We start from the raw sequence: 27220 nt of genomic DNA on the forward strand, positions 1-27220 counted from the left end.
CAGAGATCAGGGTGATCCCTGATCTCCCTTCCTTCCGCCGCGCCCTTAAGACATGGCTATTCCAACAAGCGGGACTGGCCTAGGGGAATTTTTAGAGGGGTTTTATTCATATTTTAATTAGACAACATTTAAATATTTCTTTTTAACTAATTTTAAATTTTGTAATTGTTTTTGATGTATTTTTAAATTGATTGTCAGCTGCCCTGAGTCCGCAAGGAGAAGGGCGGGATATAAATTCGATAAATAAATAAAATAAATAAATAAAATACTATTTCACTGTTTCAATGTCCTCACTTTTGATAGTTTTAACTTGTAAAAAGTCTGCGGCTTGAGTTCCTATGGCACAAATAGACAGGTCAGCAAAGAGCTAGTACAGGCATCCTCGACTTACAACAGTTCATTTAATGACCGTTCAAAGTTACAACAGAACTGAAATGTGACTTATGACCATTTTTCACACTTTGACCATTACAGCATCCCTATGGTCATGTGTTTTACATTCAGCTGCTTGACAACTGGTTTAAATTCATTATGGTTGCAGTGTCCTGGAGTCAGTGATCCCCTTTTGCAACCTTCTGACAAGCAAAGTCAATGGGGAAGCCAGATTCACTTATCAACCATGTTACTAACTTAACAACTGCTGTGATTCACTTAGCAAATGTGGCAAGAAAAGTCGTAAAATGGGGCAAAACACACTGGACAAATGTCTCACTTAGCAACATAAATTTGGGGCTCAATTGTGATCCTAAGTCGAGGACTACCTATATATTCGCACAACGTGTTAAGTGTGGCTATTAACACTGTGACTCAGCACCTTGCCCGAACTCAGGCCCTTGGCTCATTTCTAATCCAAATGGGCAACCTTTAAAATGGGTTAAGGCAGTGGTGGCGAACCTATGGCACGGGTGCCAGAGGCGGCACTCAGAGCCCTCTCTGTCGGCACGCGTGCCACCGCCACCAGCAGCAGGTCCATCGGGCCGCCACTGCTGCCTGGAGCAGGAGCCCCACCCAGCACAAAGGAGGCGAAGCAGCCGACTAGCAAGCTCGAGTAGAGGTGGTAGAGCAGAGGTCACCAACCACTGTCGATTGGTGGACTGGAAGAAAAGGGAGGGGGGAAGTATTTTACATGTGCGCATGCGCACACGGGGCCGCAAGCACACACGCGCTGCAAATGGGGCAGGGCTAGTACCTGCGTGAAACTCATTAGCCCTGCCCCGTTCTTGCGTGGTGCAGCGCCTTGTATCTGCACCCTGCGTCGCAGCAGCAGCAGCCATTTTTACGCCTTGCAGCACAGTGGCTCATTTTTGTGCCCCCCCCAGTTTTTGCGTGCCAGAGGCGGTACTCAGAGGCGCCTCCTTGCTCCCCCCCCAGGGCATCACAATGCTGATGCGGCCCTGGCACTTTGTGATAAATAAGTGGGTTTTGGGTTGCGGTTTGGGCACTCGGTCTCCAAAAGGTTCGCCATCCCTGGGTGAAGGAATCATTTCGCCCGAGTCACTTGCCGACCTGACCCCGCCCTTTGCCCCGCCCTTTCTGCTCCTGCCACCACCTCCGTCCAGAAACTGCTCCCGGAAATAGACCGTGCCGTGGACTGGCAGAGGCTGAGCTAAAACCAGAATCAGGGCGATCAACAGCGATCCCATCGGAAGACAGTAGCGAACAATTATTGCTGAGGCAACAGCCGCCGGAGGCCAACGATTCAAAGCTTCCGACTCCGCGCGCGCGTTCAGAAACGTTCGCTCACTCCCAATTGCTTACTTTCCCGCCTTTTCCCCGGGAGTTGCTCATTGGGCGTCGTTAGGGGGTCCTTCCTCGGATTGGTCTTTTGCCTTCGAGCACCGCCTCATGCCAGCTACTAGCTCATTGGTTCTCACGGACGCACGGATTTTTTTTTTAATCGCCGATTAGCTATTGGCTTGCAACCTCCGGCCAATGAGGGAGTCCTGCTAGGATGGCTCTGGACGAATTAGGATTGAAGATACTGGTATACGCAGTTGCTAAACAACGCAGCGCTCGGTCCGGTGGAGACGGACGCGATCCTGCGGAGCTATGCGGAGGGGCGGCCGGCCGGAGTTTACTCGGGCTGACGCCCTCTTGGCGGGGAAGCGGGCCGTCGGGAGGCGGAAGCAGGTGATAATGACGAGGCTGTTTTCCCTTAACGTGCTAGTCCAGTGTTTCTCAACCTTGACCATTTTAAGGCGTGTGGACTTCAACTCCCAGAATTCCACAGCCAGCGTTGCTGGCTGTGGAATTCTGGGAGTTGAAGTCCACACGCCTTAAAATGGTCAAGGTTGAGAAACACTGTGCTAGTCCATAAACAAGCCCCATCTATCTCGGTTCTAAATCTAAAATCTTACTTGATTTGTAGGAGCAAGAAGGGATTGGCAAGAGCAAGCCAACCATCCAGGCCCCCAGTAGCAGCACTCGCTGTCTTTCCGTTTCCCCCACGGACAGTGACTCGAGTGACCTCTCCAATCCGAGCAGTCCTTGCGTGGGAAGGGAAGGACTGGACAATGTGGGTCCTGCTGAGACCACCCGACCGGCACAGCCTGGCAGCCGGTTCCTCAAACAGAAGCCACAGAACGGGGACGTGGACATCCAGCAAGCGGGGCACAATCCTGTCACGAGGGTGGGGCTCAGTGCTGACTCCAAGGGGAGATCAAATGCCATCCTCAGAAAGTTGGCACAAATAGAGAGCAAGATCCAGAGCCGGAAGACCAAGCAGAGCATCGGGCAGGTACCTGTGTTGGATAATGAACTCTCATTGAGTGAATCTAATGATGATTTTGAATTGAGGACAAGCGGTCTGAAGTTCCTGAAGAAGACAGCTGGGCTGAAGGAGAATGTCAAGGCTCAGACGAAAAATGGGACTCTTGCAGACATAACTGGTGATAGTGAGGAAGATGCAGATAGATATAGACAAGACGTTTGCCCCAAATCCCAAAGACAGGAAGATAAATTCAAATTCAAACCTAACAGAAAGGTAACTTCAGCTCTTTTTATCTTGCTGACTTGGACTGATAACTGTTGGTGAAGGGGAACGTGACCCAACTTAGCTCTCCGTGTTTATGTTTCTCAGAGTTGGAACTCGTTGGCAAGTACAGGTAGTCCTCAACTTCATTGACCCCCCAAATTTCTGTGGCTGAGAAATTTGTTAAGTGGATTTTGCCCCATTTTGCGACTTTGCTTGCTACATTTGTTAAGTGAATCACTGCAATTGCTAAATTAATAACGCAGTTGTTAAATGAAACTGGTTTCCCCGTTGACTTTGTCAGAAGATTGCAAAAGGTGATCACATGACCCCAGGACACTGCAATTGTCATACATGTGAGTCATTTGTCTCACTCATAGATATAATGTTCACAGATCCTTTATGCTTTGTTTCATCTGAAAAAACGTCTTGTTACAAATGAATTATTTTGAAGATCTTTATTTTGGAAACATGGAAAGTGTTTAGTTCTTTCAATATTACAGAATCCCAGATTTGGTAAAATACCCTAATCTTCTTTCCTTCCCTCCCTGCTTCTTTCCCTTCCTTTGCATTAATTCATCCTGATCCAGTTGCTACCAGAGACATCTTCCACTTCAAGATCTCTGCCTGAAGAAAGTCAAGTGAACGGACTTCTATCCCATTCTCCCTCCTCACCAAACAGGGATACAAGAGCAAGCCATGTAGCTTCTTGTTCCTCCTCTCCATCTATGAAAGACAGTCTAGCAGATACAATAACCCATAACAGGAGCTCCAACTACCAGAGGAAATCTCTTTCTGGACGGAGTATCGTCCGATCCTTGGATGAGTTGTTCTCAGATGTGGCTGATATACATAATGATATTTCCAGCAACAGTGGTGAGTTAAACAGATCACTTTGTCATGGCACGCTCTTTGGAAGGAGTAAAAACTTATTGTGGTCCCAAAGTTGCTGAATTGTAATTTACTGTATTTGGGTTCAGCAAACTACCAAGTTCCCATCTGTGTTTACTGTACAAAAGTAAATAGATCAGTTGTCCAGAGTCTCTGGAGAAATAGCGCAATTGACCTTTAAGATTATTTCTTTTAGGAAAAAGGGGCATCTCAAAGTAAAAGATAAGCAATAGTTTTTAAAAAGAGTGGGAAATGGTTTAACATTTTTCTCCAAAGGTTGTCCTTGGAGAAACAGGTACTGGTAGTCCTTGGTTTACATCCATTTGTTCAGCAATTGTTCAGTTAGGGCAGTGCTGAAAAAAATGGACATATGACCAATCTTTGAAGTTCTGTTTGTCACAGCACTTCCGTGGTCACGTGATCACAATTCAGGCATTTGTAGGCCTGCTTCACGATTACAATGATAACCATGGTCATGTAATCACCAATTGAGGCCTTGCTTGCTTGCTTCCCACAAGCAAAATCCATGGGTTAAGTCCCCTGAATTTTCTGCATTTGCACCATGGCCTTCCTTAACTTGTATATAGCCTACACCTGAGCTCCCCCATCCCCTTCAGCACCCCCGTGCTCCTTAGATTGCTGCTACCTCCTGCTTAACAACCCGTGCTCCTTGGGCTTACAGTGGCAACTGGGACTGCTTGGATTCTCACGAAGTGATGCAATTATATAACATCACGCTTTGCAACCGTATCACTTATCAACAGCAATCGTGGTCCTAATTGCCATCATAACCCGAGAACTAGCTGTACTACAGAATTATGAAAATAAGATGAATTTTATGCAATATGATATTTTCCGGCACTAGAAACATTTCCAGAACTATACTCCAATCTCAGAAAACTAAATTATTAGCATTGCACTTAAATCCTACGCATATTTTTGGCTTGGTGTTCCCTCCCAGTTTTGAGCTGCAACTTATAAAGCCTGGCTAAAATAGAAAAGCAGAAGAAAGCAAATGTTGAAATGCTTTCTGTGGAAATCATGACAAAATTAGCCAGATATCAGCAAATAAATAACTTGGCCTTCTTATAAGACACGAGGACATGAGTTCTATCACTAGATTACCCTAAGTGATTGTTTCTTTTTGCTGTAGATTTCAGAGTGAATATTTTGAGCCTGGATGAACTAGAACCTTGCCAAAAAACAGAATTAAAAGAAGAGGTAAAGCAACTCTTGTGTTTCCAATAGGAACTAATAATCTATTAGTCTGTGTCATCCTAGAGCTTTTATTAAGGAAGCAAAGATTCTGGACTGTTGGGTCATAATTGTTTTCTGGTAATTCTGTCAGAAAAAAGCAGCCTATTATTCTGACTAGTGTGTAAGGATGGAGGAATCTGTAACATCTGCTCATTTTTTTCTAAGATAAATATTACAAGGAAATGTGTTCTTTTTTGCTTGCTTAGCTTCCATTTTGTGCTGCAGTCTGATTCATGCTAATAGAAAAATATCTTTCTCAGGTAATACAAGCAGTTGAGAAGTCAAACAAGAACTTAGGAGGAACAGTTCTGTCTCCTGCTAATCCCCAAAGCCTCTTTAAAACCTCAGCTGTGTCCTTGGAGGAAGAGGAAAACCTGGAAGAAACTGAGATATCTGAGCAGCTAAGCAGCAGTTCTGCTGGATATTCCCCTTGCAAGGAGGAAAGCCTCAACAATACTGAGTATTCGGAAGATTTTGAGCCCTCATCATTTTCTCCCACATCTAAGGAAACAGGAGGAGAATCGTCTTCTGAAAAGTCAGATGACCTGCTGGGTGCCTCAGTTCATTCCATCCAATCTAAATTATCTTCTCCCTGCTGCCCTTCTGTGGCACCCGAGGGCACCAAAGCCATAAAGAAGATAGAGGTGAAAGAAGCAGCTGTTCAGACCGGTTCCTTCTCACTTGCCTATCATAGGTTACAGTGTAAGTCAGCATGGGGTGGATTAAGATGCAGACTGGTTTTCAGAAATGGTGCAGTTGCCTCGTCCCCTCTGCTATGAAGTGTCTTCTTTTCCCTGTCACATAGATGATGTTCCTGTTGTTGTTGGCCATGCAATACCACAAAGCTCTGCTGAGGCTCCGTGTGTTAGCAGCCATAAACTGAACATGGAAGTCATAGAAGGTAATACCTCTCCGTGCCCCTGCTGAGCACCATCCCTTATTTTACTTAACTTTACAGAGAGGCACCTCATTATGGAACAGAACTGTTACCGCTCCTCCTGATTGGTCATTGTCATTTAACTAATTTGTAACGTAAATGAACTTCATTTTAAAACCTGTCAACCTGGTGCACTCTGCAACCCTGGTTATATCTGAAATCCTCTTAAATGAAGGTAGCAGGAATTGAGCCAATGCTTGCAAAGTCTGAAATCCAGTGAGACACATTTCCTCCCTAAGGGGTGATTCCATCCATAAAGATTATCAGATGCAAATATCTTAAGATTTGAAGCATATCTGCGATCAATCTGCTTTTCCTGAGAGGGACCTAGTTATAGCCAGTCAGAGCAATGAAAACTATTCTTATATCTTTTTTGCCTTCTGCAGCTCTCTCAATGTACAATCCATCCATCTCTGTTTTGAATAACATGTTAAAACAAAACTTGCTGCTTATTCAGCAGTCTGTAGAGATCAATCGACATCTTCATGCCTCCTTTGTGGCATCACTGGAAGAGGAGGAATACCGCTACCACACCTTGGAAGAAGCCAAAATGGTAATATTTGTAATCGTTAGATTATGTGCACATAAAAAACACTCACTTTGTAGCTTTTCAAAGCTAAATTTCTTGTTTTATTCTTGCATTCTGAATCTCTTGACACTAAAAATCCAGAAATGGAATCTTAAATAAAAATGTAAATAATACTGCAGGTACTTAAGTCCTCCACTATCGTTCATTCCTGAGATCTAAAGGGCTGATCTAGAAAGGTTTGCGTATCCCACATCTTGTACTTAGGACATCTAAGGATAATGTTTTATATAGTGAAATCTCTTAATAGTGGCTGTAATTTAGGTAAATTAGCTTAGTTGCTGTATCACTCATAAAACAAAACCTCTATTTTGGCTTTTGAGAAGCACCGATGGGCCAAGCTTCAGTAACAATAGCTGCAATTTTTAAATGGTAAATTTCAGCTCATAAACAACAAATTTTAAACAATTTAAAAGTTTTTTAAATCCACACTTTTAAGAAGTTATTCCTAATTTCATTTTTGGTTTGGTTAAAAATAAAAGCAAATGTTTTGTGTACATAATAAAAATAATAAAGGCAAAGGAATGTGTGTGCGTTAAATTGTTCCAGACAGTATTAACAAAAATTGTTCATTTTTTACACTGCATTTGTAGTTTCCATATTCCATTGTTCATTAATATGTAGCAGCTAAGGCTGTTCCTTCAAATCTAGTTTAAAGTTTGCTTTTATTTCATACAAACCATCTGTATTATATTTTTAAAAGTATAGGGAGAGAGCATGTTCATGCATGATGCTACTTAAATCTAGTCTGCTTAATGATGATGGGTTGTTCCTAGGAAGCCCAAACTAGTGTTGAGGATGAGGGTAGGGGGGTTGGACTAGATGACTTCCAAGGTCCCTTCCAACTTTACTATTAGTAATAGTAGTAGCAGTAGCAGTAGCAGTAGTAATGGACTAGATGAGGTCTGACATTTTCTTAAGAGGTGGTTTGTTTAGGTCAGGAGTCTTCAAACTTGGCCCTTTTATGACTTGTGGACTTCAACTCCCAGAATTCCTCAGCTAGGCACGCTGGCTGAGGAATTCTGGGAGTTGAAGTCCACAAGTCATAAAAGGGCCAAGTTTGAAGACCCCTGGTTTAGGTCAATGTTTCTCAACCCCAGCAACTGTAAGATGTGTGAACTTCAACTCTCAGAATTCCTGAGCAGCATGTTGAAGACTGCAAATCTTAAAAGTTACTGATGCTGAAAAACACTGATCTAAACATTAGTTTAGCTTGTTCTGAAAGAGGTTTTGAAAAATAAAGTGCTCATTTCAAGGCATACTTTTATATTAGGGATTGGCAAGCCATGATCCCATTTGCCATCTCTGGAAAGGATGAAGTTAACCAGTTTTGCCCTACACACAATTGCAGCCAAATAAATGAAACCAAATCATGCCAGTCATGACCTATATACACACTCCACCCAAAAAGTTGTCTAGCTGTGTTTTAGAGTGTTTTTTTTTTGGAGGGACAGGTGTCCTCTGTATCACATAGCACTTCTAACAGTTTAAGCTACTGTGACAATTACAGGACTGCTGGAATATAGAATTTGGTTTCAGGCTGTACCGTGGTAATCTCTTGCTTTAATTAGTGCAATACATTATGCATGTGTCTGCCTCTGAGGAAGTGTGGAAATTTCTTAGTACAATAGAGAGTAATTGAAGCTAGACTGTTGTAGTTTCATATTGAATTAATTTTACATGAACTTCATTGCATTAAAGGTTAATTTCTGGTTCCAATTCAAAGTGCTGGTGTCCTATAGGAACAACAAGAATGTTCCCAGATTTCTTAGCCAAACTTACCTCCTAAGGATGAGTTGGGATAAATGACTGACCTGAAGTTTTAGAATGTACTATCCAGCAAGGCACTTTTTGGCACACATCTTTCCAATGAAGACATTTTGTTACATTTGGATATTTTATTTTATTTTTAAAAAATACTGATAATAATTTACATTGGAATGAGAATATTCTCGATAGTTTCCCATCACGTTACTATAGTTTTAGATTCTGCTTAGGTTCATCAATTTCATATTTGTGGTTTCAAAGTGCTGCAATCTTAGTTTTGAAGATTGGCAGAATTTTTATTTTTTTAAAAAAATACATTGACCGCCTTCTGCCACAGATCACCTCCCACCGGCCGATACGCTCCCACAGAGAGGGCCTCCTCAGGGTGCCGTCAACCAGACAGTGTCGGCTGGCGACCCCCAAGGGGAGAGCCTTCTCTGTCGGAGCACCCACCCTCTGGAACGAGCTGCCCCCAGAGATCCGGGTGATTCCGGATCTCCCCTCCTTCCGCCGCGCCCTCAAGACTTGGTTATTTCAGTGGGCAGGACTGGCCTAGGGGTATTTTAAATTGGTTTTAACAAAAATTTTTAGCAGAAGCGGCCTAGTTAAATATTTATTTTTAATCACTTTTAAATTTTGTATTGTATTGTATTATTGTTTTTAAACTGGCTGTAAGCCGCCCTGAGTCCTTTGGGAGAAGGGCGGGGTATAAATTTAATAAAACTAAAACTAAACTAAACTAGCTTAATCCTTTAATACTAAAGACAATTCTAGGATTGGTGTGACTGCAGCCTCAATACATCTCCCCCTACAAAAATTCAAAATTCCAACTGTCCCGATTATATAATAGCCAGAGTAAAGAAAGCTGTGGGCAGGGAGTAGTTTGGTACATTATCTGGTTTTTATCTGGCTTTCTTTCTTGCAGTTTATTCAACAGCACAAGCCCCTGCCTCTGACCGTGGAACAAGCCTTGCAAGAGCTGAAAGAACAAGAACAAATGGCTTCTTAGGTTCATTACTCCCTTTCAGGCCTGCAAAAAAATGGACAGCACTACAGTTTTAGAAAGAAGGCTAAAGTAGTAGTTTCTTCAGTCAAGCACAAAGTCTTGGGAATCACAACTTGAAATATGCATTTAGCTGGATTTTTTTGAAGAGAAACCTCAACAGAGAGATTCTTTACCGCATTTTGATGTAATTATGCAATGTACAATTCAGTGCTGCAAATTAAAGTCAATCTCTGAACCTTCCTCTACATTGGCAGTATCAAATGAGACTGAGAAAATATTCTGTTGCTGCATCAGCTATTAATAAATCTCATCCTTATATAGAAAAAAGTTTTTATTGGAAGGCAACAGTAAATACAAGATGGTAGCTGACTCATGACAGAAAGGTTGAAAGATGAATAAATTTCACAGCTACAGGAAGTCAGTCTACAACAGTTGCTACCTTATGTCAAAATGGATGGCTGTGAAAGAACAGTTCTAGACGGGGAGGAAAATGGTTCTTTCAGTTTGCCCAGGGCAAGCCTTAGATCACAGACAACTGCCGATCTATGGGCACCCACAGTTACAAAAGGTATCTTCCGACAGGGCTTCTAGGAACGCTTCATATTTTGAAATAAGCAAGGAAATGCGATGGTGCTACAGATGAGTCAGTCTCCAGCACTCCTCTTAATTCTTAAAAGGATTAAGATTTTATATACAAAAATATAAAAGGCCTAAATATTATTTTTTTCTTGTTACAAATCCTTAAACATCTAGAAGTAACTGTTGAGTGGTTAAGCCCTCTGTTCTGGATGGAGCTGTGACGGCTGCAGAGGGGTATCTTGGGGATTTAGAATGTACAGTAGATTCTTGATTCATTTGCCCAGTTCTTGGTAGCTATCTGGCTTCCTCCACTTGAAACACCATTAGCCTTTAGGAGAAAAATATAATTGTCAGAAAAATATGAATTGTAAATTGGGGAGCTTGAAAACACTTCTGAAATGATCAACCCCTTTAGTGCTTAAAAAAACACCAAACCAGTTTCACACTTGAAATGAAGTTTTGATTTCAAAACATTTTGCATACCTGTACATGCTAGAAGTTTATATAGCCAATTCAAAGGGAAAGATTTGCTCTTGGTTTGCACTGCCCCCAATTTCAACATATGCAGTTGTTACTGGGCATCTTTCAAATGCACCCAAGCTTAGTCCAAACATTAAGAACTTAATATTATTCTTAGAAAGGTAGATACTTCCTTTTTATTTCTTTTAAATATGCACACACACTACATTCAAAAAGACAAAGATGGTTCACAGCAGCACCTTGCTATGCTGCTTGGTAAGCATCAGTACCAAAAGCAACCAACACAAGTTCCTAAAACAAGAATTCCCGTTTAACCAAAGGCTTGCTAACCTTATGGAAAGTATCCAAAAGTTTATCTGCCCCAATTATTGTTAATCTGCTACACCCGGCACTTACTTTCATCTCTGGCCTTCATTCGAGCAATAAAGGAATAGCTTTTGTTCCTGCGATAATTCTCATAGGGATCGTCTAGGGATACTCCCACACCCTTATACTGATCCCATTTGTCTCTGATATCCCCTCCTTTAATAGGGTCCTGGATCCCTTGCTCCTTGGCACCCAAGCCCCCAGATCCACTCCATCCTGAAAAACACAGAATAGCACGATCAACCACAAAAATATCCCAGTTGCCAACCAACAGAATCATGTCTAGGTGTTCACTTCCAGTTATTCCAGACCAATTTTGCTCTCTCCATATACAGATCTGCCTCAGGAAAATTCTTCCAGTAGAGGAAATCCTGTATAAAGAAGTAGATTCAGGATCCTGGATAAATATTTCACAAAGTAGGCTAGGAAAATACTTGGAAGACTTAGGCTTTTTGCAAGACTAGAGTAAGACTGCAATTCTTGCCATTATTGGCAAAATACAGGTAGTCCTCGAGTTAACGAATGTAATGGAACCTGTCCATTCCATTTATAGCTTGAGGATTTGTAGGAGTGAATCTCGTACCTTGAATGCGATTCACTCCCAGCTTTTGCTCACGCATTCGCTAATTTAATGTGTGGGCGAATGCATGGCTCATTAAGTGAACGTGAGAAGTATCTGGGTGGGGAAGGCCATGGGGGGGGGGCTACTGCTTCCGACCACCCAAGGCCTCCTCCGACCCACAAAATACCTCATGCCCCCTCCCCTAGGGGCCCACAATTGCTCCCTCCCATCCTGCCACTCCGGGTCACTTACCTTGTGAAGATCTGTCTCCTCTCTGTTTCTCTGCTCCCGGCAAGAGCAGAGGGAGTCTCCGAGGCCCAGAAAGGACCTCCGGAAGCACATGGCTACCTCCCCGGTCTCCGTTCTGGGCCTTCGGAACCCCACTGAAGCGTGCCCCGGCATCCTTTTTGGGTGGCAGTGGCCGGGAAAAGGCCTCTGACGCCCGGATCAGGCCTCTGGAGCCCACCTGAAGCGTCCCCCGGTGTCATTTTCAGGTGGCAGCAGCTCAGAAAAGGCCTCCGACACCCAGAAAGGATGCCAGGGGATGCTTCAGCGGGGCTCCTAAGGCCCGATCCGGGCATCGGAGGCCTTTTGCAGGCCACTGCCACCCAGAAAGGAAACCGGGGAACACTTCACAGTGGGGCTCCGAAGGCCCGATCCGGGCGTCAGAGGCCTTTTCAAGGCCGCTGCTGTCTGGAAAGGGGGATGCTTCAGTGGTGCTCAGGAGGCCTGTTCTGGGCCTCAAGAGACCTCCTCCAGGTCTCCGAGGACCAGAATGGAGGCCATGGTGGTGATTACATGCTTCCGGAGGTCCATTCTGGGCCTCGGAGGCCTTCAGCCCGAGAATGGAGGCCGGGGGAGGGTTTTGCGTGCCTCCGGATGTCCGTTCTCCCCCAGTTTCCATTCCGTTCTTTGTTGCAGAGAACAGAGGCCTAAACTACCGTGAGATCACACAAGATCAGCGTGAGAACTTGCACCACTGATCTTGCATGACTTTAGGCCTCCATTCTCTGCAAACGCACTGAAGGAATCAGCAAAACAGCCAAGAAAGTGAAGAATCTCTTGATCTCCCTAGGCCTAGTGTCTAGGGAGACCGAGGGGTGGGGGGAGAGAATAGCCAGTGTGAATGTTGCAGTGCCACTGTGGTCATTTGTAAGGGTGAACAACTGCCGTGATGCGGCAACATTCGTAATTTCGGGACTTTTTCATAAACACTAAGGGGCGCTTACCACGTAACTTTGAACGTTAGCTAAGGGAACGCTCGTAACTTGGGGACGACCTGTACAGCCAGTCCTGACGTGTAGAGGAATGATTCGGATGGACCCAGATTCACTCATCCATGGTTGAGTCAATGGGATATGCTAACCATTCAACCCCTAAGCATGCTGTTGGAATCTCCCATATCAAATATCGTTTGCTGTTTTCTTACAGAATTACAATGACTAAAAACTTCACGTTGCGAAAGATTTGAAAACTGCGGCTAAAGATCGAGCATGTTGTGCAAATCTTGGCTCAAAGAAACTCAACACAACTGTTCCCAACTTGATTGGAAATGAAGTCCCCGGATTCATCGCACATATGGGTAATAGGCACATTGGCTGAGAATTCTTGAAGCGGAAACCTCAACACACATGTGGGAAAGCTGTGATTTCTCCATACAGGGAACAAATTTGTCAATAAAAACTTTTTATTAATTTTTCAACTAACCCCCCCCCCCAAAGTCTTAATACATATATGGTATACATTAATAAAAAAAAACATATTAAATACAGACATAAAAATTTCAGAGCAGCTCGGCAGCCCCCCCCCCTGCATCCACCCTCTCTTTCACCCTTCCTACCTACTTCCCTTCTCCCCTCCTATCCTCCTACCTACACCTCTCTCCTCTCTTCCAACCACCCCACACATCCCACCTCCTTCCTTTCCTCATCCTTCGGATGCAGTTTGGGGGTACTGGCCGAGCATCTCCTTTTCATAAAACTTTACATTATTTCTCTATAACATTTTAATACACCAACTTATGTAAAAAGATATGTAAATCTCTACCCTTTAATACACCAACTTTTACATATCTCTACAGGGAACAAATTTGGAAGAATACTGCCTGAAAGAGAATGCAGTCTGAGAGAAATAGGCAGTCTTTCTTACCCATTTTCACCAGCATCTGATGTCCTTTATTCTCCTCTCCAAGTCTGGATTCTGGTATGGGAGGTCCTGAGCTGGAGCCCAATCCAGCGGCAGAACTACATCAGTAAGCAGAATGTAATAAATCAGATCTTTTATATATTCTTGGCTAATACTTGCTGAAGAATGACTAATGAAGAGAGCAACTGTCACAACATCAAAGAATCTACATAGGATTTTTAAAACAGCGTTAACTACTGCATTACATAGTTCCTCAAACATTTCAGCGTTTTGCCCCCTTCCGACCAAAATCTTTGCAGAATGAACAAGTCAAATCTTACGGAGGTGTCTGACTGCGAGATCGAGACCGGCGCCGCCTACTAGGGGAGTAGGATTTTGATCGGGACCTGGAGCGGGAGCGACTTCGTGAAGAGCGGGATCTGCTCCTACTCCTACAAAATAAACAGGCGAAAATTAGTTCCATTCTGCGTATATTGCCTGTTTCCTGATTCCTCCCCTATCGATAAGAAAAAGCCCTGGAAAAGCATTGGAGCCACTGACTGATACTAGGGCAGTAACTAGAAGGTATCTGTCAGGCGTGAAAGACCAGGTCCACACCTGAAGGTTCAATTAAACTAATTTATTCCTAAAAGGAACAGGAACAAGAATTTTCTCAACTAACGATCTAGCACAGTGGTTCTCAACCTAAACCGGTCGTAAGTCGAGGACTAAACCGGTCGTAAGTCGAGGACTTTCCCTGCCCAGGAGCGCAGCGCATGCGTGGTTCCGCCCCCTGCGCCGGCCGAGGCGTAGCTGGCAAGCGGCAGAGACGGAGCAGGCCGACCACCAGCTGGCCCAGCCCAAGGGAGGTAAGGCACCCGCCGGAAAAGGGAAAAAAAATGGCGGACAGCTTTGCTTGGCGACCCCCGTGAAATGGTCGATCGACCCCAAATGAGGTCGCGACCCATAGGTTGAGAACCGCTGATCTAGCACCTGCTTCTGGTTAGATAAGGGCCAACAGCACTGAAAGGTGGGGAGGCTGGACTTGGTTCTCTTGTGGCTATGTAGGGATTCTAGGCTGATCCCCATTTTCACTCTGGCCCCAGGTTCTGTCATCCCTTGTCCTATAGCAGGGGTAGGCAACCTTGGCTCTTTTATGACTCGTGGACTTCAACTCCCAGAATTCCTGGGAGTTGAAGTCCACGAGTCATAAAAGAGCCAAGGTTGCCTACCCCTGTCCTATAGTAACCTCCAAAACATGAAAGTTATCTGTTACATAGCAGGAAGTTTTAAAGCAAAAAACCCCAAAACAATTCTTCCAAAGGAAAACACAAGAGATACAACTTACACAAACACTACTTCTGTAGCTTTCCAACGATAACATTCGAGCTCCTTAAGAGGCAGTACAAAACTGCACAGTCACTAGCCAAGTAAGAAAAATCTTCCCGACCGTCTTTTTCTAAACCTCATTCCCTCCCTTTGTTTTTGTTTTTTTTACCTGGACTGAGACCGGGAGTAGGACCTTGATCTGGAGCAGGATCGAGATCGAGACCTTGAGTATGAGCCAGAGGATTTTGAAGACCTTGAATTGGAGCGGGAAGAAGACCGCCCTCTGCTTTTAGACCTGCTGCGGGATTGTGAAGGGCCACTGCACCAGAAGAGGAGGAAATGAAAATACGGCTTTAACTGAGTACTGAAAAAGCAGGCGGATCTAGCAATAGGAATGCCGCAAGTGACTCTGAATCTAAAATATGATCCAATCCTGATGCACATTCACAGGCAAGCCAAAAAAAAAAAAAAAACCAATCTGCAAAAGATGAAATACTCGATACCTTTCCCAATCCTGTAAACTTTGTTAGGGAGATGGGCTTACTCACGGCCAAGCGTTTGCCAGCCAAAAATAAGGTCGCATTTATGTTTGAGAAAGTGTTTATGATGGAGATGCATTCTGCCTGTCTGTAAGTAAATTTAGACCCATGCCAAACCAAAACTTGTCTGTGCCATATTTATGCATCACACATACTACGGTACTGTCCTGACTGACAGCATTAAAAAGTCAAACCTTGCCTGTGATCTTTTGTACTTTCACTAGGATAACATGAATGAAAGTCCTACCTGTTTCTTTTCTCTTGGCCTTTGCGGCGCCGGGCTCGCATCTTTGCTCGAAAGAACTCGTACAGCCCGTTCTGCTCCCAGCCCTCACTGAAATAAGAAAACAAGTAGGAAAGGGGAACGGGGAGAGAGAAATCAGCTTGCCTGCTTGTTTGTTTATCAAATATATTGGCTGCCCATTTTACCCTAGAGCAGTGATGGAGAACCTTTTAGAGACCGAGTGCCCAAAAACCGCTCTGCCCCTGCCTGCAGGGTCATCCACCGCCTCCACGACCCGCCGCAGATCGCCCAGACGGCCCAGCAGCGCCATGTGGCCACGCCCTCCGCCAGCGCCCCGCAGCATCATCTGCATGTGACGGGGCTTGAGGGCGGAGTCTTGTCCCCACTGCCCGGCTGCCATGTCCTTGGCTGTGCTGCTCCATGCGGGCCGCACCCGGGGGCGACTCTCCTCTGGGGGGCTGCTGGTGAGGAGAGGGCCGCGGGAGGAGGCGGGTCTGGGGCAACGGCACGTGTGCCCACCGAGAGGGCTCTGAGTGCCCCCTCTGGCACGCGTGCCAAAGGTTCACCACCACTGCCATAGAGTAACTCTGGGTGACTTACAATATTAAAACTATATAAATAGAATGCTACAAAACTATAAAATACAAACTATAAAATACAAAATACAGTAGCTAAAAGATGGGGGGGTGAGAAAGTAGGATGAGCGGAGGGGGGAGGGGGGATCCGATATTAATCTATAAGCCACCTCCAACACGAAGTCCTCCTTTTAGAGCCCCAAGCCAACTTGGTAGAGCCAGGTCTTTAGGCTCTAATGGGAGTTCAGGAGGACTGGAGCGGACCTGACTCTGGGGGTCAAGATGTTCCAGAGGGCAGGCGCCAAAGCAAAGAAGCCCCTTCTGGATCCCACCAGACTCTACCACCGTAAAGATGAAAGCCCACAGCATTTCCTGCTATAATCTGAAAATGCCAACAGTCTAGAAATTCTCCAGATTTGGAGCAGTCAGGAATCAAAATTATCAGGAAGACTGCAGAACTTGTACAACATTTAGGCCTAGCTCAATCTTTTACCTGTTTCTTGGCCTATCGTGGGATGGGGGACTATAAAAGGCTTCAACTGCAGCCAGTAATCTCTCACTGGGAGGCATCGGAGGGGGCAGGCGGATATCCTTGGGATCCAAAGGCTTGTACTCATGATCTTCCAGCTAAAAGAAGAAAATCACAGATTCAAATGAGGCACTTGTAAAAAAAACCAGACCCTTAAAAAGGAACTTGTAGTCTAAATGGAGCTAAGCGTCCAGTAACTGGCTCAAGGAGAAGTCATAAGTGGAAATGATTTATCTGGCCTTAAAAAGAAGCTAGGTTCCTAACACTGATTAATTATCAGCTCAGACACCACCTTGCCTCTCCTGCAACCATTCAGGAGAAAAGTCCGTACGCCTGTGACAATGCACAGGTTTTCCTTGGACAGCCCATAATTGAGTTGTTCCCAAATCAACGACTGAAAGCACTTACTTTGACAAGAGGAGCCATGAGTCCAGCAGGAAGATCAAAGTAAGGGACGTTTGGCACCAGGCTGGGGTCGTCGTGATTAACATGAGGCGGCCCCTGCCTGCGCATGTGAGGTGGCTGTCCATTAAAGCCATGGGGAGGAGGTCCAAAGTCAGGGTGCTGTGGCCCACCCCACGGAGGGTGCTCGCTTATTCCAGGATGTGGCATGCGGTGCCCAGGGTGGTGGTGAGGTGGTCCAATTTCTGGAAAAGAATATGAGAAGTTCAAACTTGAATCGACGCAGGGCAGTCTTTTGAAAAGGGACTTGTGCAAATAACAAAGAGCAAGGCAGAGAACAGAGACAGACAGGGGGGGCTTTTTTAGTCCAGAAACAAGGTTAGAGAATGGAGATAAATTCTTCCAGATCTAACCCACCACCCTGAGTTTTTTTCACACACATCAAAACTGTCTCACAAAGATTGGCTAAACTATGACTACTTGCAGCTATCCTCGGCAAGGATGTATAAACTCAGCTTGCCCCAGAATCACCTGCAGGATTTCGAGGACCTTTTCCAGCAAGCCCCGTTTCAAACAGGGTGCACAAATAGCAGATTCAGGCAAATATCTGAAAGTCAAAATTCTAGGCCAGGAGTAGGTAACCTTGGCTCTTTTATGACTCGTGGACTTCAACTCCCAGAATTCCTGAGCCAGCATAGCTGGCTCAGGAATTCTGGGAGTTGAAGTCCACGAGTCATAAAAGAGCCAAGGTTGCCTACCCATTCTAGGCCAAACAAATCAGTGAATTGGGCCTCATTTAAAAAAAGATCCTCTCCTAACCCATTGGGGCTGAAAACAACAACCTCAGCGCTTCTTCATATGCTATAATTGTTGCAACAATCAGTTTTAAAAGCCTACCACTTCTGGGCAGTGAGGAAAAGGACCCTGGTTTTGTTTTTAAGGGGATACAAAAACCGATGACCACAAGCATCAATTTAGAAAAGCCATACCTTACAGAAAAGGCATTCAGAATTTTAAGCAGGAACACGCACGTGCCCTCCTTTTTCATTTTTCAGAATGCCCTGCTTATGAGCAGACTGAGGTTTTCTCAGATAGGTCAAGAATTTTAAAGAAAAGACCAGGCAGATCCTTTCTGGCAGAAACTGGACACCACGCCAGCATAGCTGTCAAAACTAACCACAACCACCCCCACCCCCCGTTCTCGCCGGCCCTACCATCCACTCACCTTGAGGGAAATCCCCCTGAGGGTAGTCAAAGCGATGGGGATATGGAGGCCGTTCAAAGGGATGCCGTGGGGGGAAGTCATCCTGCATGAAGCGAGGTGGGAAGCGGTTGAAGTTATGTGGATGAGGAGGCTGATTGAACTGAGGGTGCTGCTGGTGAGGGGGGAAAGGCCCCCTAAAGTGAGGTGGGCGCTGCATACGGAAGGGGGGTTCTCTCTGGCCCCCGGCCCATGGTGGCTGCTCATGCTGGTTGTTCCAGGGGGCTTCAAACTGATTATTCCAGGATGGGTCTGGTTGGTTGTTCCAGGGGGCTTCGCGCTGATTGTTCCAGCCGGGCTCCCTCTGTTCGTTCCATATCCCCTCGTGGTTACTGTTCCATGGAGGACAGTGGGGAGGACCCTGGTGGTGTGGGAATGGAGGTTGATCAGGGGGCTGCAGAAGGAAAGGCACAGAGTTGATTGGGGGGGCTGGTCAGAAAACCGAGAGCTTGACTAGATGCTGGCCCTCTGCTTCACACAAGCTAAAGAGATCTTCATGGCCAGAAATACTTCCCACTCTATACACCCCAGACCTTCTGCTAGTACCTGCTGTTGGCCCCAAGGTGTGACGGGATGCGGCTGTTCAAACCAGGGCGGTTTATTGGGAGGAATGTGATCATGAGGCCCAGGTCCACGAGGTCCAGCTGCAGCAGGATCAGATGGCCCAGCACCTGTGGCTTCGTATTCTGTGGAGCCTGCAAGGGGCAGCTGAGCCTTCCCTTCATCTGAAACAAATCCCAATGTGAGAAAGGACAGCCTCTTCCCTGGGCAGGGCATAAAACCAGCAGAGGAGAACACTTAGGGCACGGCCTCAAACTTTTGCTCAGGGCAGCTTGTTTTATTGAATAATCTCATCTAACGAACTTCAGTTATTAATATTCAGATTGCCCACTCGCTGCATCCCCAAGCTTCTCAGACAGAATAGTTGAGTGGTGTTTCTCAACCTTGGCAACTTGAAGAGATGTGACCTAAGCTTGGCTGGGGAATTCTGGGAGTTGAAGTCCATCTCTTCCAAGTTGCCAAGGCTAAGAAACCTTGGCTGAGAAGCCATTCTGTAGAATTAGCAGAAACAGAGGCTTTTGTAATCTCAGAAGAGCTGTACCTGCTTGTGCAATGGAAGTAGCCGGAGGAGGAGCTGAGGCTGGAGGAGCTGGTTTCACCTCACTTTCCAGTGGGGGGATTTGCATCTGTTGCTGCTGCTGTTGCTGCTGCTGCTGTTGTTGTGTGAGGCTGCTGACAAACTCCTCATGCTGAGTTTTCAAATTCTGAATCTGCTGCTGAAATGCAACCTGAATTGGCTGCACAACGTTGGCATATTCTGTGATCAGAGTAGCCTGCAAAGGGGACGGGAAAGAGAGGGTTGGAAAAGGAAAGAAGTTTTAAAGTACCAAGCAGCATAACTGAGAGTCCTGCCAATACTAAGGATCTTGTTCTCTCGCACATAGCTCTTTTCACCCAATACCCATAATCGGATCAATTATCATCTAGATTTGCACAACATACTCAGCCTGATTAGTTTTAGTATTTCGATAATTTAACTGGTTGCTTAAAGCCAGTTTGTCTTTTTTACTGACATTTTCAATTCAATGTACCTGCAAATTAAAACAAGGTTGATAATGTTAGACTCCAAAATCAAGGAAGATACATGGTGGCTCTTTCAAGCTGAATTCTTTATGGATCCACATCTATAGGTAGAATCTTGCCAAACTGAACCACTCTGCTATCAGCATCTACCATATACTCTGAGAACCATTAAGGAGAGGCTGTCTTCACTCTCTTTCTCTCGCATAAAATATTTGGACTGAGCTGCCTCTTATTCCTCCGGAATGGATCCCGTATCTCTTGGAAATCCGGCATACTACATTCCATCGAAGGCAAGCGCACGCAAAATTGTTTCTGGAAAGCTGTCCAAGGCCTTTATTAGCATCAACATTCTATTCTGCATAATGAAATTGCTGCATTTTTGTTTGCATATTTCTGCTTTCTCCTCATGAGCACTTGCGCATACGTGTGCTGGGAAGCACAGGGCAGGCTGCATATGTTCTGCACCAGGTCACACGACAAGGGAAGGCGGCTTCAAATGGAGAAATCAACAGTATTCTGAACTGCTCCCCAACAGCCTCCGTGTTAAGGATACATTTAAGCCTGCTTTTCTCTATAGACCCAATCTGATTTAGCCCTTTTTTATATTTCTTTAGCAAACGTCCTTTGCCATATTAGCGTGGTTCTGTTGTTTTGGGACAGTTATCCTACCAGTAAAAAGGAATAGAAATAGAAAGGAATAGGAATAGGAACAGGAACAAGAACAAAAACAGAATAGAATAGAGCTGGAAGGGACTTGGAGATCTTCTAGCCCAGCCTCCTGCTCAAATAGGAGAACCACTTCATGTAATTTGCATCCAACAATCCACTGGGTTGGGAAAAATGAATAGGGATTAGTTCAGTTACTAAGTTAATTTTATTTTTTTAAAATGCAGCTTACATGTCTGTATATTGATGGTATACTGAAATAAAGAAAACAAGTTTATCTCTTAAGAATAATCTCAAGTCTATGAACAAGATTTCAGCAATTTCCTGACAGAACAATTAATCAGTGGAACGGCTTGCTTCCAGAAATTGTGGGTGCTCCAACTCTGAAAGTTTTAAAGAAGAGACTGGACAACCATTTGTCTGAAATGGTATAGGATTTCCTGCTTGAGCAGGGGGTTGGACTAGAAGACCTCCCAGGTCCCTTCCAACTGTTATTCTATCTGCCAGAATGCTTGGCAGTATCCCAGGCCTTTCAATTAGTGATAGTGCACAATGTAATATTACATAGCCACTTGTAATATTACTATCAGCAATTATGTTCTAAAAATAGGTTATGTATTTTTCTTTGTGAGCCACAAGGAGTCCTAAGTGTAGCAGGTTTCACTCAGATGAACCGCAGAGATAATTTGACTGAAGACATGAGAGTTATTGGCTAGCAAAGAATACAAAATTGGGTTATTAGTCTGTGAACAGTAGCTTTCTAGAGTTTAATTATCCAGAACATTAGCTGCAGTGAGCAGCCATATTCTGCCTTAATGCAATTTCACCAAGTATTCATTATCTCAAAATTCTCTAGCACTACTTAATTTTTCAGACCTGCCACTAACATTTCTTATACTGTAGAGCAAAAAAGATGTTTCTTAGCGAAGAAAGAATGCAGAGCTGAGGGCAACAGTTGGCTCAGACTAAACCTAACCCAGCACTCTTTCTACCAAGCCTTTCCTTGCTAAGGGGAAAAAAAATATCTAGTGCCAGGACTTACTTGATATTGCCCGAGTCCAAGGGCTGGACTCTGGAGCTGCTGGATAATCGATTCATCAAAGTAGCCATTTTTCTCCCACAGCTGAAGGAGCTGTGGGAAATCAAGAGGAAGAGAAAGGCCGTTACTTGGCAGGCTGGACTTCAGGCAAGCTCTTGGCTGCCCCTGAAGTAAAGCCGAGCTGCTCACCCTGGCGATCTTCTGTTGTTTGTCCTCCTCCACAGCCAGGAAGCTAGTGCAGTAAATGGGCACCACCACTTTTTGTAGAGCTGCCAGGAGATCACGTTGTTGCTTCCGCTGGCTGAAAGCAAGGCAAAACCAAGGACGTCATTAGAGGAGTAGACTATTTTAAGTATGTAGAGTTCTTGACCTGAACATCTAAAGCATTTCAAATCATATGCAAGCTTACTACATCCTAGGTTCCTCTATGTCAGTGATGGCGAACCTTTTAGAGACCGAGTGCCCCAAAACTGCCCCCGCTGTCCCCCCATCCCCTGCCCCGCCTGCCCACAGGACCACTCACCACCTCCAGGGCCCGCCGCAGATTGCCCAGGCAGCCCAGCAGCACTATGGCAGCCACACCCTCTGCAGCATCAACTGCATGATGGGGTGTGAGGGCAGAGTCTTGTCTACGCTCCCTGGCTGCCATGTCCTTGGCTGCGCTGCTCCGTATGGGCCGTGCTTGGGGGCGACTCTCCTTCAGGGGGGCTGCTGGAGAGGAGGGGGTCACGGGGGAAGGCAAGGCTGGGGCAACGGCACATGTGCCCAAAGAGAGGGCTCCGAGTGCCGCCTCTGGCACCCGTGCCATAGGTTTGCCACCACTGCTCTATGTGTCTGTCAAGCAACCTTAGTACAGATGCAAAAAACCAAAACACACCTATATCCCAAATAAGAGAAAGAGCCAAATTTTATGTATTTTTGGTTCCCCGTTTTTCAAAATTTGCTGAAGTTTTTCAGCCAAAAGATTTTTATTTAATATTTGATAGTTTTGGCTACCATTTCGGATTGTTTTACAAATGGTGACTAGAACTATCTAAGTGAACCAAAGAGTACGTGTTTTTAAAATTCTCTACAGTGCCAATATGACATGCAGATTAGTAACTCCTGGATCCTATCTTTCAAGGTGCATCTGAGCAAGCATTCATCATCCATTCGTTTGCCCTAGGAACCTAAGAATGAGCCCAGAAAGAACCACTTCTCACCAATGGTGGAGGACGTCGTTAATCAGATAGATTAAATGTAGTCGCAGCTCAAAATGTGCCCCCTCGGCGGTGATCTGATTGCGCAGATGCCCAGACATTAGTTCACAATGCTGGGGAGATTTGGCATTACTGAACATCCAGTTCTTTCCAGCCTGAGAACATAAAATGGTGTGAAAGTTTGCCATAGTAAATAAAAGTTCAGGTTCATAAAAAAAGAGCAGGGGCAAAGAAACCCAAGGGCCAGGATAGAGTTCAAAAATACTATAAATTTATTTCATGCTCCTATACACAAGAATTTGATCTACTAACGGTCAAGGCAAATTGGCACTAGATAAGAATTCAAGGGGGGACTGGACTTAGGTCCCTTGGGTGAGTGGCGTGACTTCAAACTGATGACACTGTTTGACCCCGCTGCCCCTGGGCTCTGCCTGGTCACCTCCTACGTCAATACACTGAAGACTAATTAGAAATTAGCAAAGCTATGGGTAACACACAGTTACCAGGAAACCAACCCTGAGGCCATATTATTTTGCCTCTAGAAAGTCTAATGTTTAAGTGACAGTAAAACCTTTTTGGGTACCAAATGATGTCTTTCTCTCCCTTTCCCCAAATTCAAAGTTCTTCCTCTAAGATGTAGGAGTTGTTTTTAATCATAACATACAATAGTAATCAATTGTATGGTCTGGCATACAGTAATTAAGGCAGGAAGATTAAATTTGGAAGTCATTTATATCCTTGTTCTCTGCTCACATAATTCTAGACCTATTGAGGCCTTTCTAGTAAACATTTTAGAAAGGAGTATAAGTAAGATACAAAAGATTTTAAAATAATGCTATACAAACAGTAAAATACAAGTAAATAAACAAAGGGGCAAGATTATGAGTTGTGATAATTGGGACTGTGATTTCTGTTCCTAAGCAATGCAATTGTAAAGTGTAACTGCATTGCTTAGCAACAGCAATTTCTGCAGTCCTGGTGCTGTTGTTAACTGAATTCCACAATCATTAGTCTAGGAAACTTCCTACCGGTGTCTCATAACTAAAGTCATTGGGGAAGCAGGCAGGAAGTTGCAATCCCACACCGGTAAGTGGCTGCTGCTGGGTGGGGGAGGAGGTGCACATGAAGGTCAAGGAGAGTGCATGAGAGGCACAAGGAGGGTGCATGAAGGTGCAAAGGATGTTTATCTTTTATGCTAATAACTTTATCATGAACCTGGCAACACAGTAGAAATCACTGACTGAAATTATAAGCTATAAGCTATAACAAATAATCATTACATGGATTCATATTTCACCCAAGAATTGACTTTATCTAAAGAGTTTATATCAGAACTTTGTGAGCTATTCCAATCTGAATGCAGTAGTTTCTCAGCCTTGATTCAATTTTTATAACTTTTCCAGTTTTATAGATATACCAGATCTGCTTGAGATACAATGACAGACCCACTTCATTGTTCTACTGTTAGTACTCTACATATCTTAAAGCAGTGGTGGCGAACCTTTTAGAGACTGAGTGCCCAAACTGCAACCCAAAAGCCACTTATGCATTGTCGGGTGCCAGCTGGGTGTGGCCCATTGGCTGGGTGTGGCCAATTGGGTGGATGTGGCTCATTGGGTGGGCATTGCTGCGGTGGTAACAGCAGACTGGGTGGGACTAAAAAGTTCAATCAATCAATTCCAACTTTGCAAGATCTTTTTTTTTTCCTGCAAGAAGTTGAAATTGACTGATTGATTGAACCTTTTTTTTTTTTGCATACGGCGGCGGAGGCCTAAAGCGAAAAGGTTTTATAAAACCCAGATGAAGGCTTAGGACTGGGGCGACGGCGCGCGTGCCCACAGAGAGGGCTCTGCGTGCCGCCTCTGGCACCCGTGCCATAGGTTCGCCACCACTGCCTTAAAGCTTCAATGGAGAAACACAGCTCTAGAGAATAATCAGAATAGATGGACTCGACTGCTAACTCCTACTACTATCTAAAGCGAATTTCATGACCACTTGGGAGTCTTCTTCAAACATGTAACAAACATTTTGTCTTTGTACCGGATATCACCTGGCTCTGATTTTGCCATTACTTACGGAGATAGCATCTTTGGTGCACGTGTCAATGATTGGTTGTAGCAAGTTATCAAACTCATTCATGTCCAGCTGGGTTTCCTCCAAGACTTTCTGCATTTGTTGCTCAATAGCCATAGCTATTGCAGAGGTGATTTGCTCCTAAACAGAGAATTAAAGAGGACAACCCCTTAGCAGAGTTTCCAAATTTTCCTACTTAGAAGTCATGTTTGACCGTAACACTTCTGACATTTAACGATCCACGGCAGAGGCAGTCCTTCTTTAAGCTACAGTTTGCTCTGCTTGGGCTATAAAGTGGCTAAAAATACTCCTTTTGTTGTTCAAAGAAAGCTATACACCTGCCCAAAACCAAATCACAAAGGAAGAATCCACCCAAACAAAAACAACAGAAAAGATATTCTATTTAAATTCTCAGTAGATTCGGCCACCATATTTCAAAAAAAGTCTTTGTAGAGGGTATAAGAAAAACAAGGTAATACTCGGTAACAATTCTTTAGTATCTCTGAAATAGCCTGCATTCTAAATATATTGGGCAAAATACTTTCTGAATGAATCATTTTTGCATCTTTTTTAAATAAACAGCATACTCCACAGCAAATACAATATTTGCCAAGTACCTTGCAACTTTGATGTAGTGTTATATCCAAACAATTGGCATGATCTATGATGGCTTGCCCAAACCCATCCTAAGTCTCAGATCAACAATACTTTGTCAAATCCATACCTGTCGCAGGGCAAGGAGGTGCTGCTCCTGCTGCTGCAGATTCCATTGGCTTTGCTGGATCAATTCCTCCATTGAAGGAGTCCCCTGAGGAGTGGTGATAGGGGTGGCAGGAGCCAAAGGTGGTTGGGGAATTGGCTGCATCTGTGGGACAGCCTCAATATCTTGACTTTGCTTGCACAACACTGTAAAGGAGGAGCACAGAAGAACCTTAAGATAGCCATGTCTGAATATTGGATCATGTACTCTCTTCCTCAGTTATCAAAATCCATTAAACATTTTGCAAACAGCATGTTGCAGTTGGAAAATTTCTCATCCAGGTGGGGAAAACTGTTTTTTCTAGAAGTGAAAATCTAGACAGTGGTTTTCCCTACCTACAACTAGTCAGCAAAAGTTACACTTATTGTTGATTTCTATGCACAAGTAATTCTGAAGTTATCCAAAGAAATTGAGACCATCAGCTAAAATATTAACAGGTATGCAGCAGCTTTGCTCTAAATTAATCAGGATCAAGTTTCAAAATACGCAAGTGACATACTCGTTCTTTTCTACAGCAACCTCCCAAGACCATTTAAACTTCAGAATGAAGGAAAAAATTCCAGGCAGTTCTTGAAATTAAGACACAGAGCAAATAAAGAACCAAGACAACAATATCTAGCCTCTTAGATTGCATATAGCAGGGGTCTTCAAACTTGGCCCTTTTATGACTTGTGGACTTCAACTCCCAGAATTCCTCAGCCAGCGTGCCTGGCTGAGGAATTCTGGGAGTTGAAGTCAACAAGTCATAAAAGGGCCAAGTTTGAAGACCCCTGGCATATAGCTTGAATGCCACATTTTTTTTTTAATTTATGGGTCTCCTAACAGTTCATCTCCAAGAATATTATGGAACATCTCAGTGTGTGGAGAGGCGATGTAGCTAACCCAAGAACCGGTAAACTCAAATAATACACTATTTTATAGTCTCTCAGCTTCAGACAGCTCCCATTCTATTTTCAAAATGGGGCTAACAACAGCAATCCACTTTTTAGAATTGCTGATATCATATAATATGTTTTGATATACATATAATATATAGTTTATATTATCCACAGCAAATTCTGTTGCCACCCTCCTCCCTAACTCACACTGTTGCTGCTCCAGAGTCAGCTTATATTTGTAATAGCCATAGAAATCTCCTCCAAACAGAAATGAGAATTTAGGATTTTCCTTTTGCTTCTCCATTGTCATTTTTTCAAACTCAGGGCCATTCCGTGCCACAAACTGAGCCAGTTTGTCAATGACATTGCGTAGCTCTTGATCTGTGAGGAAGGAGTAGTAAGAGTAAGAGCAGATATCACTGTGCGTTTATAAATTAAGAAATCCCCTCTACTTAATCACCATATCTATAAAATATGACTTAAGAAGTGCTAAATAAAACAGGAAACAGATACCAATTATACAAAAGAACCCACAACCCTATCCTATATAACCTGGCAATGTGCTTCCTAGAATGGCCAGATTGATTCTCCAGTAGGACATATTAAAAAAAACATT

The 27220-nt window shown here is 44.2% G+C and overlaps 4 protein-coding genes across 4 annotated transcripts in view; 2 read left to right on the forward strand and 2 right to left on the reverse strand.

Moving 5' to 3' along the window:
- CALR3 (calreticulin 3) overlaps positions 1-1643 on the reverse strand; it is a 25211-nt gene extending 23568 nt beyond the window's left edge. The window contains exon 1 of the mRNA XM_015809915.1: positions 1550-1643. Coding sequence (XP_015665401.1) covers positions 1550-1643 — 94 coding nt within the window. The remainder of the gene's footprint in view (positions 1-1549) is intronic.
- Positions 1644-2000: 357 nt separating this feature from the next.
- On the forward strand, positions 2001-3676 carry LOC114922202. Its single transcript, XM_029282973.1, has 4 exons — positions 2001-2130; positions 2369-2983; positions 3080-3098; positions 3654-3676. Exons 1-4 carry the CDS (start codon positions 2050-2052, stop codon positions 3674-3676), a joined length of 738 nt encoding a protein of 245 aa, XP_029138806.1. The 5' UTR covers positions 2001-2049.
- Positions 2973-9740, forward strand: CUNH19orf44 (chromosome unknown C19orf44 homolog). The gene is made up of 7 exons (XM_029282965.1): positions 2973-2983; positions 3562-3847; positions 5016-5083; positions 5380-5821; positions 5925-6020; positions 6443-6609; positions 9335-9740. Exons 2-7 carry the CDS (start codon positions 3700-3702, stop codon positions 9416-9418), a joined length of 1005 nt encoding a protein of 334 aa, XP_029138798.1. The 5' UTR covers positions 2973-2983; positions 3562-3699; the 3' UTR covers positions 9419-9740.
- On the reverse strand, positions 9739-26979 carry CHERP (calcium homeostasis endoplasmic reticulum protein). The gene is made up of 17 exons (XM_015809975.1): positions 26812-26979; positions 25691-25872; positions 24970-25107; positions 22897-23048; positions 21884-21995; positions 21698-21787; positions 19508-19739; positions 18952-19130; positions 18370-18799; positions 17151-17389; positions 16707-16840; positions 15642-15728; positions 15025-15174; positions 13868-13978; positions 13551-13645; positions 10871-11056; positions 9739-10322 (listed from the first exon to the last, which is right to left on the reverse strand). The coding sequence occupies exons 1-17, from the start codon at positions 26912-26914 to the stop codon at positions 10318-10320; spliced, it is 2625 nt and encodes an 874-aa protein (XP_015665461.1). The 5' UTR covers positions 26915-26979; the 3' UTR covers positions 9739-10317.
- Between the last annotated feature and the right edge of the window lie 241 nt (positions 26980-27220).

The sequence above is a fragment of the Protobothrops mucrosquamatus genome, unplaced genomic scaffold (assembly GCF_001527695.2).
Source record: "Protobothrops mucrosquamatus isolate PMUCROS unplaced genomic scaffold, P.Mucros_1.0 scaffold6, whole genome shotgun sequence".
NCBI classification, from domain to species: domain Eukaryota; kingdom Metazoa; phylum Chordata; class Lepidosauria; order Squamata; family Viperidae; genus Protobothrops; species Protobothrops mucrosquamatus.